Here is a 15,355-nt window from a genome sequence, read left to right as displayed (position 1 = left end):
GGAAGGGGACTGGCTTGCTCAAACAGTCTCCTCCCTGGTCCTTCCTGCTTCTCCTCTGGCCCCCATCTGGCCTACTCTCAACTCAGCAACCAGAGGGACTCCTTCACTCTATGAGTCAGATTCTCTCCCCCACCCCCTTCGAAACCCTCGAGTGGCTTCCACCTCACTCAGAGGAAAAGCCGACATCCTGCCAATGCCCTGTAAGCCCTTGCCTGATCTGGCCCCATCTCCCACATCTTTTTGTCACGTTGGCCTTGTCGATAATCCTGAAAACACCAGGCCTGGAATGCTCAAAGTTATCTACAAGGGGGTTCCCCTGGCCACTGCAGCCCCTACCTGCATCTTCATAAGCCCTTCCCTGCTCTTCTAGGGATATGCACTTTCAGCTTTTCAAATAGTTTTCTGACTTAATATGATTGTGGTCTGTAGCAAGAATGTACACCGCGTGTAACTTGGGGCTTCCATCAGTTTTGTTCACTGATGTTTCTTATCGTCTAGAAGAGTGCCTCACGCCTAGCAAGTGCTTGATATGTATTTGTTGGGTGAATGAATGAGTGGGTGAATAGATGAACACATACACATGCAAGCTCCTGATTCCCAGCCACCACAGCCATCTCCACGACAAGAGCAATGGGCCAGGGTGAGAAATGGCAAGCAGTGACTCATTTCTAGAGCATCAAACCTCCTGTTTGTACCCTGCAGATGCAAACAGGCTTGCTGCATGCTCCCACTGCCGATCTGAAAACGGACTGCAAATTTTGCTCATTTAAAACAACAACGACTTCCAATGCCTTTCATAGAACTTCCAGCCAAGCTACATGGTCATATTTCAGGATGTCTGCATTCTTATTCTGCGTCCATCCATTAATGAGCTCAGAGGCTCTGAGAAAGAAATTAGCTTCACTGGGATCCAGTAAAATAAACGACAACTAACTTTTTTTCCAGCTTAAAAAATCTCAGTTTTAAGAAAAATAGTTTGACCTGTTTGACCACTCCTGTTTGTGCACCCAACACAGGAGCACCGCAGTATGTAAGACAAATGCTAACAAGTATGAAAAGAGAAATTAACAATAACACAATAATAGTGGGAAACTTTAATACCCCACTCACACCTATGGATAGATCAACTAAACAGAAAATTAACAAGGAAACACAAACTTTAAACGATACAATAGACCAGTTAGACCTAATTGATATCTATAGGACATTTCATCCCAAAACAATGAATTTCACCTTTTTCTCAAGCGCACATGGAACCTTCTCCAGGATAGATCACATCCTGGGCCATAAAGCTAGCCTTGGTAAATTCAAAAAATAGAAATCATTCCAAGCATCTTTTCTGACCATAATGCAGTAAGATTAGATCTCAATTACAGGAGAAAAACTATTAAAAATTCCAACATATGGAGGATGAACAACACACTGCTGAATAACCAACAAATCACAGAAGAAATCAAAAAGAAACCAAAATTTGCATAGAAACAAATGAAAATGAAAACACAACAACCCAAAACCTGTGGGACACAGTAAAAGCAGTCCTAAGGGGAAAGTTCATAGCAATACAGGCACACCTCAAGAAACAAGAAAAAGTCAAATAAATAACCTAACTCTACACCTAAAGCAACTAGAAAAGGAAGAAATGAAGAACCCCAGGGTTAGTAGAAGGAAAGAAATCTTAAAAATTAGAGCAGAAATAAATGCAAAAGAAACAAAAGAGACCATAGCAAAATCAACAAAGCCAAAAGCTGGTTCTTTGAAAGGATAAATAAAATTGACAAACCATTAGCCAGACTCATCAAGAAACAAAGGGAGAAAAATCAAATCAATAAATTAGAAACGAAAATGGAGAGATCACAACAGACAACACAGAAATACAAAGGATCATAAGAGACTATTATCAACAATTATATGCCAATAAAATGGACAACGAGGAAGAAATGGACAAATTCTTAGAAAAGTACAACTTTCCAAAACTCGACCAGGAAGAAATAGAAAACCTTAACAGACCCATCACAAGCACGCAAATTGAAACTGTAATCAAAAATCTTCCAGCAAACAAAAGCCCAGGTCCAGACGGCTTCACAGCTGAATTCTACCAAAAATTTAGAGAAGAGCTAACACCTATCCTGCTCGAACTCTTCCAGAAAATTGCAGAGGAAGGTAAACATCCAAACTCATTCTATGAGGCCACCATCACCCTAATACCAAAACCTGACAAAGATCCCACAAAAAAAGAAAACTACAGGCCAATATCACTGATGAACATAGATGCAAAAATCCTTAACAAAATTCTAGCAATCAGAATCCAACAACACATTAAAAGATCATACACCATGATCAAGTGGGCTTTATCCCAGGGATGCAAGGATTCTTCAATATCCAAATCAATCAATGTAATACACCACATTAACAAATTGAAAACTAAAAACCATATGATTATCTCAATAGATGTAGAGAAAGCCTTTGACAAAATTCAACACCCATTTATGATAAAAACTCTCCAGAAAGCAGGAATAGAAGGAACATACCTCAACATAATAAAAGCTATATATGACAAACACATAGCAAACATTATCCTCAATGGTGAAAAATTGAAAGCATTTCCTCTAAAGTCAGGAACAAGACAAGGGTGCCCATTTTCACCATTACTATTCAACATAGTTTTGGAAGTTTTGGCCACAGCAATCAGAGGAGAAAAAGTAATAAAAGGAATCCAAATTGGAAAAGAAGAAGTAAAACTCTCACTATTTGCTGATGACATGATCCTCTACATAGAAAACCCTAAAGACTCCACCAGAAAATTACTAGAACTAATCAATGATTATAGTAAAGTTGCAGGATATAAAATCAACACACAGAAATCCCTTGCATTCCTATACACTAATAATGAGAAAACTGAAAGAGAAATTAAGGAAACAATTCCATTCACCATTGCAACGAAAATAATAAAATACTTAGGAATATATCTACCTAAAGAAACTAAAGACCTATATATAGAAAACTATAAAACACTGGTGAAAGAAATCAAAGAGGACACTAATAGATGGAGAAATATACCATGTTCATGGATTGGAAGAATCAATATAGTGAAAATGAGTATACTACCTAAAGCAATTTATAGATTCAATGCAATCCCTATCAAGCTACCAACAGTATTCTTCACAGAGCTAGAACAAATAATTTCACAATTTGTATGGAAATACAAAAAACCTCGAATAGCCAAAGCGATCTTGAGAAAGAAAAATGGAACTGGAGGAATCAACCTACCTGACTTCAAGCTCTACTACAAAGCCACAGTTATCAAGACAGTATGGTACTGGCACAAAGACAGAAATATAGATCAATGGAACAAAATAGAAAGCCCAGAGATAAATCCACGCACATATGGACACCTTATCTTTGACAAAGGAGGCAAGAATATACAATGGATTAAAGACAATCTCTTTAACAAGTGGTGCTGGGAAATCTGGTCAACCACTTGTAAAAAGAATGAAACTAGAACACTTTCTAACACCATATACAAAAATAAACTCAAAATGGATTAAAGATCTCAACGTAAGACCAGAAACTATAAACCTCCTAGAGGAGAACATAGGCAAAACACTCTCTGACATACATCACAGCAGGATCCTCTAAAAAAAAAAAAAAAAAAAAATCTCAGTTTTAAGAAAAATAGTTTGACCTGTTTGACCACTCCTCTCCTTCCCCAACCAATGATTTATAATATATATGCCCAAATTTTAATATTAATAGCTCAGCCTAATAAGAAAACTACCTGGTCTGGCCCATCTCACAAAAGGGGTGATGTTAACAGCTAGGTGTGACTCATCTGGAAATAGTGGTGCTACCTCAGGGGATAAACTGGAGGTGATTCCAAAGCTATAGCTTTGACCAAACTAAAAAATGCTTATGTAGACAGTATCAAAACAGCTATCGTTCTCCTCTTGTCATCTGCTGCAGCTTATGGCACGGCAGGAGTCCTTGCTAAAATGCTAGATTTTTGGCAGTATAGAAGTCCTATGGGAACACAGGACTATATTGTGTTCTATATATAAGTCCTATATATAAGTTCTATACTATAAGTCCTATATTCACACTCATGCCATCTCATCACATCCTCCTGAACCTATAGGCCACAGGGAAGCTGAACTTTCAAAAGTACCTGTAGCAATTATCAGTTTGAATCAATAAAAATAATAGCAACCAAGTGTGTACCAATAATATCGCTTTCATTCATAAAACAACTATTTTGTCAGCATCACATGCCCAGCCCCTTTCTGGTATTAAAGACACTGAGATGCAAAAGACACATTCCTTGTTCTCAGAACTTGTCTTTGTAAGGAGCAAAGATAACCCAATGAGAAGCAATTAAAAATGATACGGTGGCTCAGTGGTGGGGAATCCACCTGACAATGCAGGAGACAAGGCTTCAATCCCTGACCGAGAAGATCTCACGTGCCTTAGAGTAATTAAGCCTGAATGGCACCCCACTCCAGTACTCTTGCCTGGAAAATCCTATGGACGGAGGAGCCTGGTAGGCTGCAGTCCATGGGGTCGCTGAGGGTCGGACACGACTGAGAGACTTGACTTTCACTTTTCACTTTCATGCATTGAGAAGGAAATGGCAACCCACTCCAGCGTTCTTGCCTGGAGAATTCCAGGGACGGCGGAGCCTGGTGGGCTGCCGTCTATGGGGTCCAACAGAGTCGGACACGACTGAAGTGACTTAGCAGCAGTGGCAGCAGCAGCCACCAACTATTGAGCCTGTGTTCCAGAGCCTGAGAGCCTCAGCTACTGAGCCCGAGTGCTCTGAAGCCCGTGCTCTGCAACAAGAAAAGCCACCACAACAGGAAGTCCTCACACAGCAAGAGAGTAGCCCCTGCTCACTGCAACTAGAGAAAAGCCTGCACAGCAATGAAGAACCAGCACAGCTAAAAATAGATAAATATTTTTTTTAAAAAAGACATTGAAAAAAAGTTTCAGAAATTAAATTACTGAAATTACTACCCAGAAACAAACATCTTCAATGTTATTGGTGCTCACTATTCTAGACATCCCCATCATGTTAATATATGTGTACATACTGGTCCTTTCTCTTTTTTTTTTTTTTTTTGAAAAAAATGAAAATGTGCTATATCTAATCATAGCCTCTAAAAAGGCTCTAAAATATCCTTACTGTAATTGTTCATGTTCATCCATTTGTAAACACAGATCTACATCATTTTAACTGGTTGAGTATTGTCCCCTAACGGATTTATTTAAGTGATTACCTACTGGTTAGCATCTATAATGCATATATTTTTATGTAGTTAAATTTAGGATACATTCCTGTATGTGAAAATATTGAGTCAAAAGTAAGGCATTTCCTTTGGGAGATTAAATAGAGATAAAGATACCTGTGTGTGTGTGTGTGTGTGTGTTTTCCAACTATCCTTAAGTAAAGTTGTACCAACACTCATTTCTATAAGCAGAGGATGTGACTGTCCATCCTGAGTATATCATTAAAAAAAAAAAAAACCTTTGCCAGTCTACTGGATAAGAAGTGGTATCTAATTCTTGTTTTCTTTTGTATTTATATTGTTAGTAAGATTACACTTTAAAAACATCTTTATTGGTAGTTGATATTTCTTATTTTTTTAATTGCTGCCTTATCTTAACTTAGTCTTTCCATTAATCATTTTACATATTTTCTTATTGATTTATAAAAACTCTTCATCTCTAAAGGCTACTAAATTCGTTGTCATCAAGTGTTTAAGCAAAAATACAGGTTTTTTCACCCCTCAAAATGAAGATAATAATGTCTACCTCAAAGAGCTGGAATAAATGATAGAATTAAAAAAAAAAATTAACGTGGTGGGCATTCCCTGGCAGTCCAGCGGTTAGGACTTGGTGCTGTCAATGCCAAGGCTCAGGTCAGTCCCTGGCTGGGGAACTGAGATCCTGCAAGCCATGTGGCATAGCAAATAAATAAATGTAAATATATATATATGTGTGTGTGTGTGTGTATACATATATATATTACAATATAGCATGGTACCTAAAGTATAGTAAAAATTCAATAAAGGTAGTCATTTTGTGTGGAAAAAAAGAACTTAACAACTAGCTTTAGGGATGGTCCACATTAAATGATAGAAGACAGACAGGTATTCAAGGAAATGAGAGAAAACGTTGCAAATACAATGTTATGGAAACTATGGAATAAAGGATTTCAAGGAACAAGTACCTAATCAAACTCAGTAATTAGGATAGAGAAATGAAACATTTAGTCTTGGTTGTTTTTTAAGTAAGAAAAGCAAATGTGGACAGTCCTACATACCCAAAGTTGGTCATCCATGCCTGGTGGGTTCTTTTTGATAAAAGCACCATAGTATGTAGCTATATTCCGGTGATGAGAGTATTTCTTCAACATGTTAATTTCTTGTTTGATTTCTTCCTCTTCATCCTGTGTTAGAACCATAAATATTCTGTCATGAAAATCCATGTCTTTAGTAGGATTCTATTTTTCATAACCATCTATATCAACTATGCAAAAATTTGAGTTTTTTCTTCTGTGGTAACAAACAAGCATTATTATCATACTACTTGACTTTGTCTCTTGACTAAAAAGAAAACATATACGAGACAACACATTGGCAGTTGAAAGGGGTCTTCTGTTTGTACAGCAAACCAAAATAGTATGCAACCTGATAGTAAAAAAAAAATTCCTCATCTTTTCACCTGGAAGAGATCAAGGTAGACTTGCTATTGAGATAAAACTCATTCTAGGCCTCTGGGAAATTTGTCCATCAAGTACCTATCACTGATCATACTTGGTTCAAGGAAGACTAAGAAAGGTGAAAAGAAAAAAAAATACAGGCTCTTCAATTTAAATTTTGTTAGGTTCATTTTCTTTGAAGTCTCCTTTTATTGAAGTCCCTAGTAGAAGATTATGAAAGTCAGATGGGAAAGGAAGCAAGGGTAAGTTCTCTCGATCTGAGGGTGTTCACAAAGCAGGAGTACCCATCTCACCTTCAGGAAAGTACACATGAAAAGAAAGGGGACATGTGGTAGTGCCACGGATGTGAAAAGAAAGAATCCCCCGACAGAGTAAGTTTCGGAATTCAGATTTCATTCATTTTGAGTTTCAATTCGGAGTCCACTAACCTGAGCCTTTTTTTAGAAGACCTGGCATCACTAATGAAGGGTGTGCATGTTCTCCCGTAATTTTATTTTGATGTGTACACATCAATTGGACTTTTAAACAGCATTTTATTTTTGAGGTTGGTGGAAAAATTTCTGAGCCCAGGAAGACTGTTTTAGAGGCAATAGTAAGAATCTGGGAGCATAAGATTTTACATCACCATTTCCTGAAAGAACACTCAAAGTGTGTCCCTGTCTGTATTCTTGCCTCCTCCAGCTACTCAGTCTCAACAATGCTGGGCCCTTCTGTAGTCTCCCATGAGTGTCTTCTTTCCCCTTCCTCTTCACATAATTTCTACTCATTATTCCTGATTGAGTTTAACGGATACTCCTGAGGGATGTCTTCTCCAATTCTCTCGGGTAATGTCAAGTCTCCCCGCTATATCTTGTCCACCCCTAAAGCCACACATTTGTTGGTACTGGAATAGAGGTAAGGGTCATCCTGAGTCATAATTGCCCTTGTTCTTGACTCTCTTCTCCATGGACTCTAAGTTCTCCTGCCTTCAAATGTCAGTTCCAGAGCCCCTTCCCCAATAAAGCTCTCTGGTCTGCCTGACATGCTTCTAGTCCCATAAATCATCACGGATCTCTTCCCTTGCAGCACCTACCAGAACTGCAATCCACATTTATCTATTTAAACATTTGACTGAAGCCTCTCTTCCCTATCAATCCATAAAAACTATAAACAAAGAGATCCTCCCTGCTTTAGCTGTTTATAATATCCTAGCATCGAGCAAAATCCTGTGGATAAATATGAATAAAAAAGTGAATACCTATAAAACGTCCAACCACTTACAGTAGCCTTCCTTATAGCTTGAAAGGAATTGGTAAAAACAAGAGGAGTGGTGAAATGCTGGCACTTTCTGACCACACAAAAATCAGTTTTCCTAAAAAGTGGTGGAGATTTGCAAACCTAGGAGAATCAGTATGTTACATATCACGTGGCCTATCCACGTCAAAGAGTAGGTAATCTCAAAATAGAACGTGTGCTTGGGATGCTGAGCTAAGAAGAAGCACGTGGCCTTAACCCTGGAAAGGAGTAGAGGAGTGAAGGGCTGGGAAGGAGGCTGGGGGAGGGGACGGCACACTGCTGACCCAGGAAATCTTCCCTGTGGCCATCAGAAACTGCCTAGTCTTCACCACAGGTATAAGGAGAGAATGACCTTCACAGTCCTTCAACTTGCTGCACAGTCCTGCAGCAGACCTCAAAATGTCTGAGGATCATGCATATTAGCTATTTTAAATCCACCATGTGGGGCCAAATAATCATGGATGAATGTAGGATGGGAGCAGATGTACTTTGGGGAAGCCTAGATACAAGGGGAGAAAACAAACCTGAGGGTTTTTGGGGTGACTTGGCATCTGCTTTCAACTAAAGGGACAAGTAAATAAGACAGTAAAACATCAATCACTTTCCAGCAGCAGTGGGACAGGCTCAGCCTGGGTCATTCTTACCGAGAAGCTGGGCTGGTTCTATGAGTATTTGCTCTCCTAGGTTCTCCACAGGACGGCAGCTGACATGGGAGAAGCAGAGAAGGAAAAGTGCCCCCAAAACTGACCATATCATTAAGAAAACAAGAACTCATGAAACAGGTAAACAGCAGTGTAATTCAGTATATGATTAAATCCAAAGTAAACAGTACTGGGAGACCAGAATGAAATCAGCACATCCTCCATTGCTTTGCAAAGGTAAACTGAGGCAACAAGATAATGAAGAAGGCCTATGCATTGAGTCAAGAAAATGAGAAGGCGGGGCAGGTGGGGTACATGTCCAGTTTGGGCCCCACTTCCTTCTGGCTGTATGATCCCAGGAAAGTAACCTACCTTTTAGAGTCTAATTTTTCTCATTTATATGGAGATATAGATGGCAACCCACTCCAGTATTCTCGCCTGGAGAATCCCAGGGATGGGGGAGTCTGGTGAGCTGCCGTCTATGGGGTCGCACAGAGTCGGACACGACTGAAGCGACTTAGCAGCAGCAGTAGCAGCAGCATAGATTTTATAATAGTATTATATGTCCTAATCTTTTGTGAAAATTAAATGAAGATGTGAAAGTTATAAAATATAATACAAAATAAATGTTATTATTAATCTTCTCAATCAAAAAATAAATAACAAGAATAAGAGGTCAGGAATATAAGTAACTTGAATTTTAGGTTTAAATTGCACTGTTGCAAACACAGTTACAGAACCACCGTGGGTCATGGTGATGTAGCTCTAATATAGAACCCTGAGCGTGATCTTATATTACCTCCTAAGTGAGTAGGCAATTTATCAGGCCTTCAGGGCTACTGTTTATCCAGATTTCTAGACTAGGGCATTGATGGCCGTAAGTTATGCAGTGAAACTGAAAGGGAGGCACTTCTTATGACCATAAGAACTCATTTAACCCCTTCACAAACAGTCTGACCTCTTACAACATGGCCTATTGAAGAAGATGGGTTATGAAGTTTTCAAAAGGACAGACAGAAACCACTGAGGCTAGAATTAGATTATGAAGCTATAAGAAGCTTTTCTTCTATTTCGTAAATGGATTATTCTTATGTCTTAAGAATTAAGCAAAGGGATCAAGCTCATTGGGAAACTAATGACCATTGGGTCATAATTTAAAAAACAAAAGAATGATACCAAAATTGTAAGAAATTTTAAAAGGGAGCAATTTTAATCAGCCAAGTCTGATAGTCTAGGAAGAACCATAATTTCAATCAGAAGACTTCAAAAATCTTGTCCAAGCTGATTCACTATGTAAACTCAGATATGGCTATTTAAACTCTCTGAATGTCAGTTATATTCATCTATAAATGGGAAAAAGAATACCTATCTAAGTCACCTCTCAGGTCTTAGAAATGATTAAGTGCTTATTTAAGCAGAGCACTATTATCAACATAAAGAAAACTATTATTTTTTCTTAAAATGACAGGAATCTATTGCTTAGTATTTCTGGCAGACTGAAAGGAAAAATGGCCTTGATATTTGGCATTCATTGGAAGGACTTTTGCTGAAGCTGAAGCTCTAATGCTTTGGCCACCTGATGTGAAGAGCTGCCTCACTGGAAAAGACCTTGATGCTGGGAAAGACTGAAGAAGAGGGCGACAGAGGATGAGATGGTTGGATGGCATCACCAACTCAATGGATATGACTTTGAGCAAACTCTGGGAGATAGTGAAGGACAGGGAAGTGCCTGGCGTGCTACAGTCTGACTTGCTAAGAGTCAGACAAGACTTAGCAACTGAATAACAACAATACATAAAGAGGTGGAGTCCATCCCCTCTGCTTATCTCTGGGCTTGGCCCCGTGACTTGCTTTGGCCAATGGGATATTACCTAATGTGATATAACAGAGACTTGAAAAGTTTCTGTGTATTGGGGTAGACTTCTAATTGCTTGCATAGAACACTTGCATATGAAAAACCAGAACCGGTATATCAGGATAAAACAGGTGAAGAAACAGTGCTTTTCAAATGCAAGGAAAAGGATGATTCTAGACAATGCTTGCTAACCACTGACTACCTCTGATGGCTATATGATGATCACAACCGTAGTCATAAAATACAGCCAAAGCCAACCCGATGTAATGCTCTGTACCATAAGTTGTATGTGTATTATTGAATATCCAAAACAGATCTATGAAATACCTGTTTTTAATGATCCCATTGAGCAAATAAGAAATATGAGTTTCAGAGAGTGTCTTCCTATTTTAGAGCTTCCCAGGTGGCTCAGTGGTAAAAGAATCCACCTGCCAATGCAGGAGACACAGGTTCCATCCCTGGGTCAGGAAGATCCCCTGCAGGAGGAAATGGCAACCGACTCCAGTATTCTTGCCTGGGAAATCCCATGAACAGAGGAGCCTGGTGGGCAGTCCATGGGCCACAAAGAGTCAGACACGACTGAACATGCACGCACAGCACATTCCTATATGAAAAGTTAGAGCTAAGATCTAAAGCCGAGATTTGTCTGATTTCAAAGTCAGTGTTTGTAATTCTAAAATGAAAACTCCTAGATAGAAGGGTGATTACCCACAATGATAAAACCAAAGCTGCTGCTAAATCATGAAAGAAGAGTTTAGGAGCACCTTAAGTCAGGGTTGAAGAGAAATTGCCTTTGGTCCTCCAATTAAAAGAGCTTTTTAGCACCCATTAATATTTGCTTATGAATGATTTCAGGGGATAAAGGAGGGATTTTAAGTTGCATATTTATTACACAGGGGAACATACTTTAAGAATCTACAATACAGCAGGATTTAAAACCAGAATTAATGAGACATTTAATATTAGTGTGTTCGACAACACAGCTCTCAATCCATGGAAGAGGAATAAACCTGTGTAATTCTTACGACAATCCAAGAGACTGGTCAGTTTTAACTTTATAAAAAAGGATGGGTGGCAGATTCATGTTGATGTATGGCAAAACCAATACAATATTGTAAAGTAATTAGCCTCCAATTAAAATAAATAAAATTATATTAAAAACAAAAAACAAAAAAGGATGGGGTGAGCATGTGTGCTAAGTTGCTTCAGTCGTGTTTGACTCTTTGTGACCCCAGGGACTGTAGCCTGCCAGGCTCGTCTGTCCATGGGATTCTCCAGGCAGGCATACTGGAGTGGGTTGCCATGCCCTCCTCCGGGGGGTCTTTCCCACCCAGGGATCAAACCCGTGTCTCTTACATCTCCTGCATTGGCAGGCAATTCTTTACCACTTGAGACAGCTGGGAAGCCCAGGATGAGGTGTACAGACTCATAAATGCTACTGCATCCCATATGCTTGGATACTGGCTAAAACCACCTCTGCTGCCCCTCGCCTGTGCTGCTCTCCACGGTGGCTGCTGGCATTACGCAGGCATTTGTGTTAACATGTCCATCATTTTCATCTTTGTTGTTGACCGAATGTGACAAAATTTGAAGACAATTCATTGTTAAAGAATTATAGACTAATAGAATTTGTAGGGATTACTGACATCTTCTAACATGATTTTTTGAAAAAAAAAAATAATAATTTGTAGCACTGAAATCCCTTTCTCTAGTAGAAAATCTATTCAGGATGCTAATATATAGCCTCAATAAAAATTATGCTTTTAAAAACAGTAAACATTTATTTTTATAACTTTAACTAAGTAATGACTAGTTATAAAGTTAATCAGTGACAACAAAGCGATTATTTTAGTGAAGGCAAATTTAGAATTTTTGAAACAAACTGCAAGTCACATATCAGTTTCAATATCTTAGTCATTTTCAGTTTTGTTTTGGTTCCAAAGGATAGAGAAAATCTACATTTCCTAAGAAATGTAATTGCATAAATAGCATGACTTGCCATTTCAGCGGAAAATTGATATTGAATGGCATTCTGCACATGAATGAAGTAACCTGGAGTACAAATTGAGAGGCTGCCATTTTCTTTTATTTTAAAATTTATTTTATTGACGTATAGGTGATTTTAACTTCCCTGGTGGCTCAGATGGTAAAGAATCTATCTGTAATTCGGGACACCCAGGTTTGATCCTTGGGTCGGAAAGATCCTCTGGAAAAGAGAATGGCTACCCACGCCAGTATTCTGCCTGGAGAATTCCATGGACAGAGGAGCCTGGCGGGGTACAGTCCATGCGGTCGCAAAAGTCGGATATGACTGAGCAACTAACATTTTCACTTTCATAGTTGATTTACAAGGTTGTGTTAATTTCTGATGTAAAGTGATTCAGTTATACATTTATGCACATTCTTTTTCACATTCCATTCCACTATGGCTTATCACTGGATATTGGTTATAGTTCCCTGTGCTATACAGCAGGGCCCTGTTGTTTATGCATTCTATATATAATGGTTTGCATCTGCTAACCCCAAACTCCCAATTTGTCCTTCCCTCATGCCCCCTTGAGAGGCTGCCATTTTCTGGTGTGTTCAAAGTTGGTATATAATGTACAGTTTGAAACGTTTAAAAAACAGTTTATTAAATATTAATACTAAAGTATATTAAACATTGAGACTTAAGCATGTATGGATCCTCTAAAATTATCTCAAGGTGGGGTTTGAGGTCTTAGGAAACAGACCCAGGGTGGTTCAATAACTTAGCTAATTCCACATCTCTTCATTGCTGCATTGCTAGAATTTGAGACCTTGCTATGGCATTCTCCAGGCAGCAACTGGATTTGTTGTATATGTTAACCCTAAACTAAATTAATTCATTCAACACATATTTATCTGTCTGCTCTATCCCAGGCACAATGCTAAATAACATTAGTGGTAATAATAATAGTGTAATACAGTCATCCCTCAGTATCCACAAGGAACTGGCTCTAGGACCCCCATGGATACCAAAACCCACGGACGCTCCAGTCTCTTTTGTGAAGTGGCACACTGCAGCCAGCCTGCCATATCTGTGGGTCTCAACCTCAGATTCAACTAACACTGAATATAGAGAGCTGACTGTAATACAACAATGGACATAACACTTTCAAGCTCTTCCACGATAAAACTTACTGTAGTCTCATGGGGAACACGAACGGAAATCAAATAATGATACAGATACATGCAAAATTATTAACATGAGAGGTTCGAGTAGCTTATCTAATTAGGAGCATCAGGGGAGACAGCCAAGAAATTCAAGTGTGAGCTGAATCCTAAAGGCCATGTGGGAGCTATCCAGTTAGGGGAAAAGAACAAGTATAATATGATGTGACTGAGGAGGCATTGGTTTCCCGGCAGAAACAGCGCTGCCAAGGCCTGTTACCTGGATGGGGTAGGGCATATGGTTTCCTATAGGAATCACTGGTGCTATGGAGAGAAAAATGAAAATATATGCAAGAGATGCCATAACAGTAACAACTGTGTGCTATGTACTAATCTCAAATGCTTTATAAATACCCACATTTACTTCTCACACTAACTTTACGAGAGAAGTGATATTATCCATATCTACACATGTAAAGGGTTTCCCAGGTGGCTCAGTGGTAAAGAATTCGCCTCCAATAAAGGAGACACAAGAGATGTGGGTTGATCTCTGGGTTGGGAAGGTCCCTTGGAGTAGGAAATGGCAACTCACTCCAGTATTCTTGTCTGGAAAATTCCATAGAATTTTAGGAGTATGGTAGGCACCAGTCCTTAGGGTCACAGAGAGTCAAATACGACTGAACACACACACACAGCACAGCAACATACACAGGGAATAAATGGAGGGTAAGCAACATGCCCAGGATAAGAGAGCCACGAAGTGTCAAAACCAGGACAAACTGAGATGAGTGACAGTTTGCACTGCTCTTTTCGTTGTTGTTGTCCAGTTGCTAAGTTGTGTCTGACTCACTGCAACCTCATGGACTGCAGCTCTCCAGGCTTCCCTGTTCTTCACTATCTCCCAGTTTGCTCAAACTCATGTCCATTGAGTTGGTGATGCTATCCAACCATCTCATCCTAGGCTAACCTGCCCTCTCTCTACTAGGAAGTGGTGTCCCCTAGAGAAGCAAATATGACAAGGGTGGCCTGCATCCTTCTCATACCCATGCCAGCACTGATATATGACTCCCAAGAGAACTGCGAATTTATAAAATAGGTTCTAACCCTAGGAATATTTCATTTATTTGGCTAAACTCTATCATCAATAAGACAGCTTTTCCAACAACATGGATGAACCTAGGGATTATCATACTAAGGGAAGTAAGTCAGAAAGAGAAAGACAAATACCATATGATATAACTTAGAACTTATATAACTTATATAACTATGACACAAATGACCCATCTATGAAACAGACCCACAGACATAGACCAGACCTGTGGTTGCCAAAGCAGGGAGGATCTGGGGTGGACAGTTGGGAGGTTGGGATTAGCAGAGGCAAACTATTATATTTAGGATGGATAAACAACAAGATCCTACTGAATAGCACAGGGAACTATATTTAGTATTTTGTGATAAATCATAATGTAAAGGAATATGTAAAATACATATATATATATAAAGCTATGACAAGCCTAGACAGCATATTAAAAAGCAGAGACATCATTTTGCCAACAAAGGTCTGTATAGTCAAAACTGTGGTTTTTCCAGTAGTTATGTACAGATGTGAGAGTTGAAGCATAAAGAAGTCTGGAGCACCTCAGAATTGATGCTTTCAAACTGTGGTGCTAGAGAAGACTCTTGAGAGTCCCTTGGACAGCAAGGAGATCAAACCAGTCAATCCTTAAGGAAATCAAC

At 39.1% G+C, this 15,355-nt stretch overlaps 1 protein-coding gene across 9 annotated transcripts in view; it reads right to left on the bottom strand.

Moving 5' to 3' along the window:
• TNIK (TRAF2 and NCK interacting kinase) overlaps positions 1 to 15,355 on the bottom strand; it is a 406,980-nt gene that overhangs the window by 151,337 nt on the left and 240,288 nt on the right. For all 9 annotated transcript variants that reach the window (XM_070373248.1, XM_070373278.1, XM_005905573.3 and 6 more), the window contains exon 4: positions 6,317 to 6,442. In XM_070373248.1, coding sequence (XP_070229349.1) covers positions 6,317 to 6,442 — 126 coding nt within the window. The remainder of the gene's footprint in view (positions 1 to 6,316; positions 6,443 to 15,355) is intronic.

This window comes from Bos mutus, chromosome 1, assembly GCF_027580195.1.
Source record: "Bos mutus isolate GX-2022 chromosome 1, NWIPB_WYAK_1.1, whole genome shotgun sequence".
Lineage (NCBI taxonomy): Eukaryota > Metazoa > Chordata > Mammalia > Artiodactyla > Bovidae > Bos > Bos mutus.
Note: the sequence above shows the minus strand (reverse complement) of the source record. Positions and strands in the feature narration are given on the sequence as shown.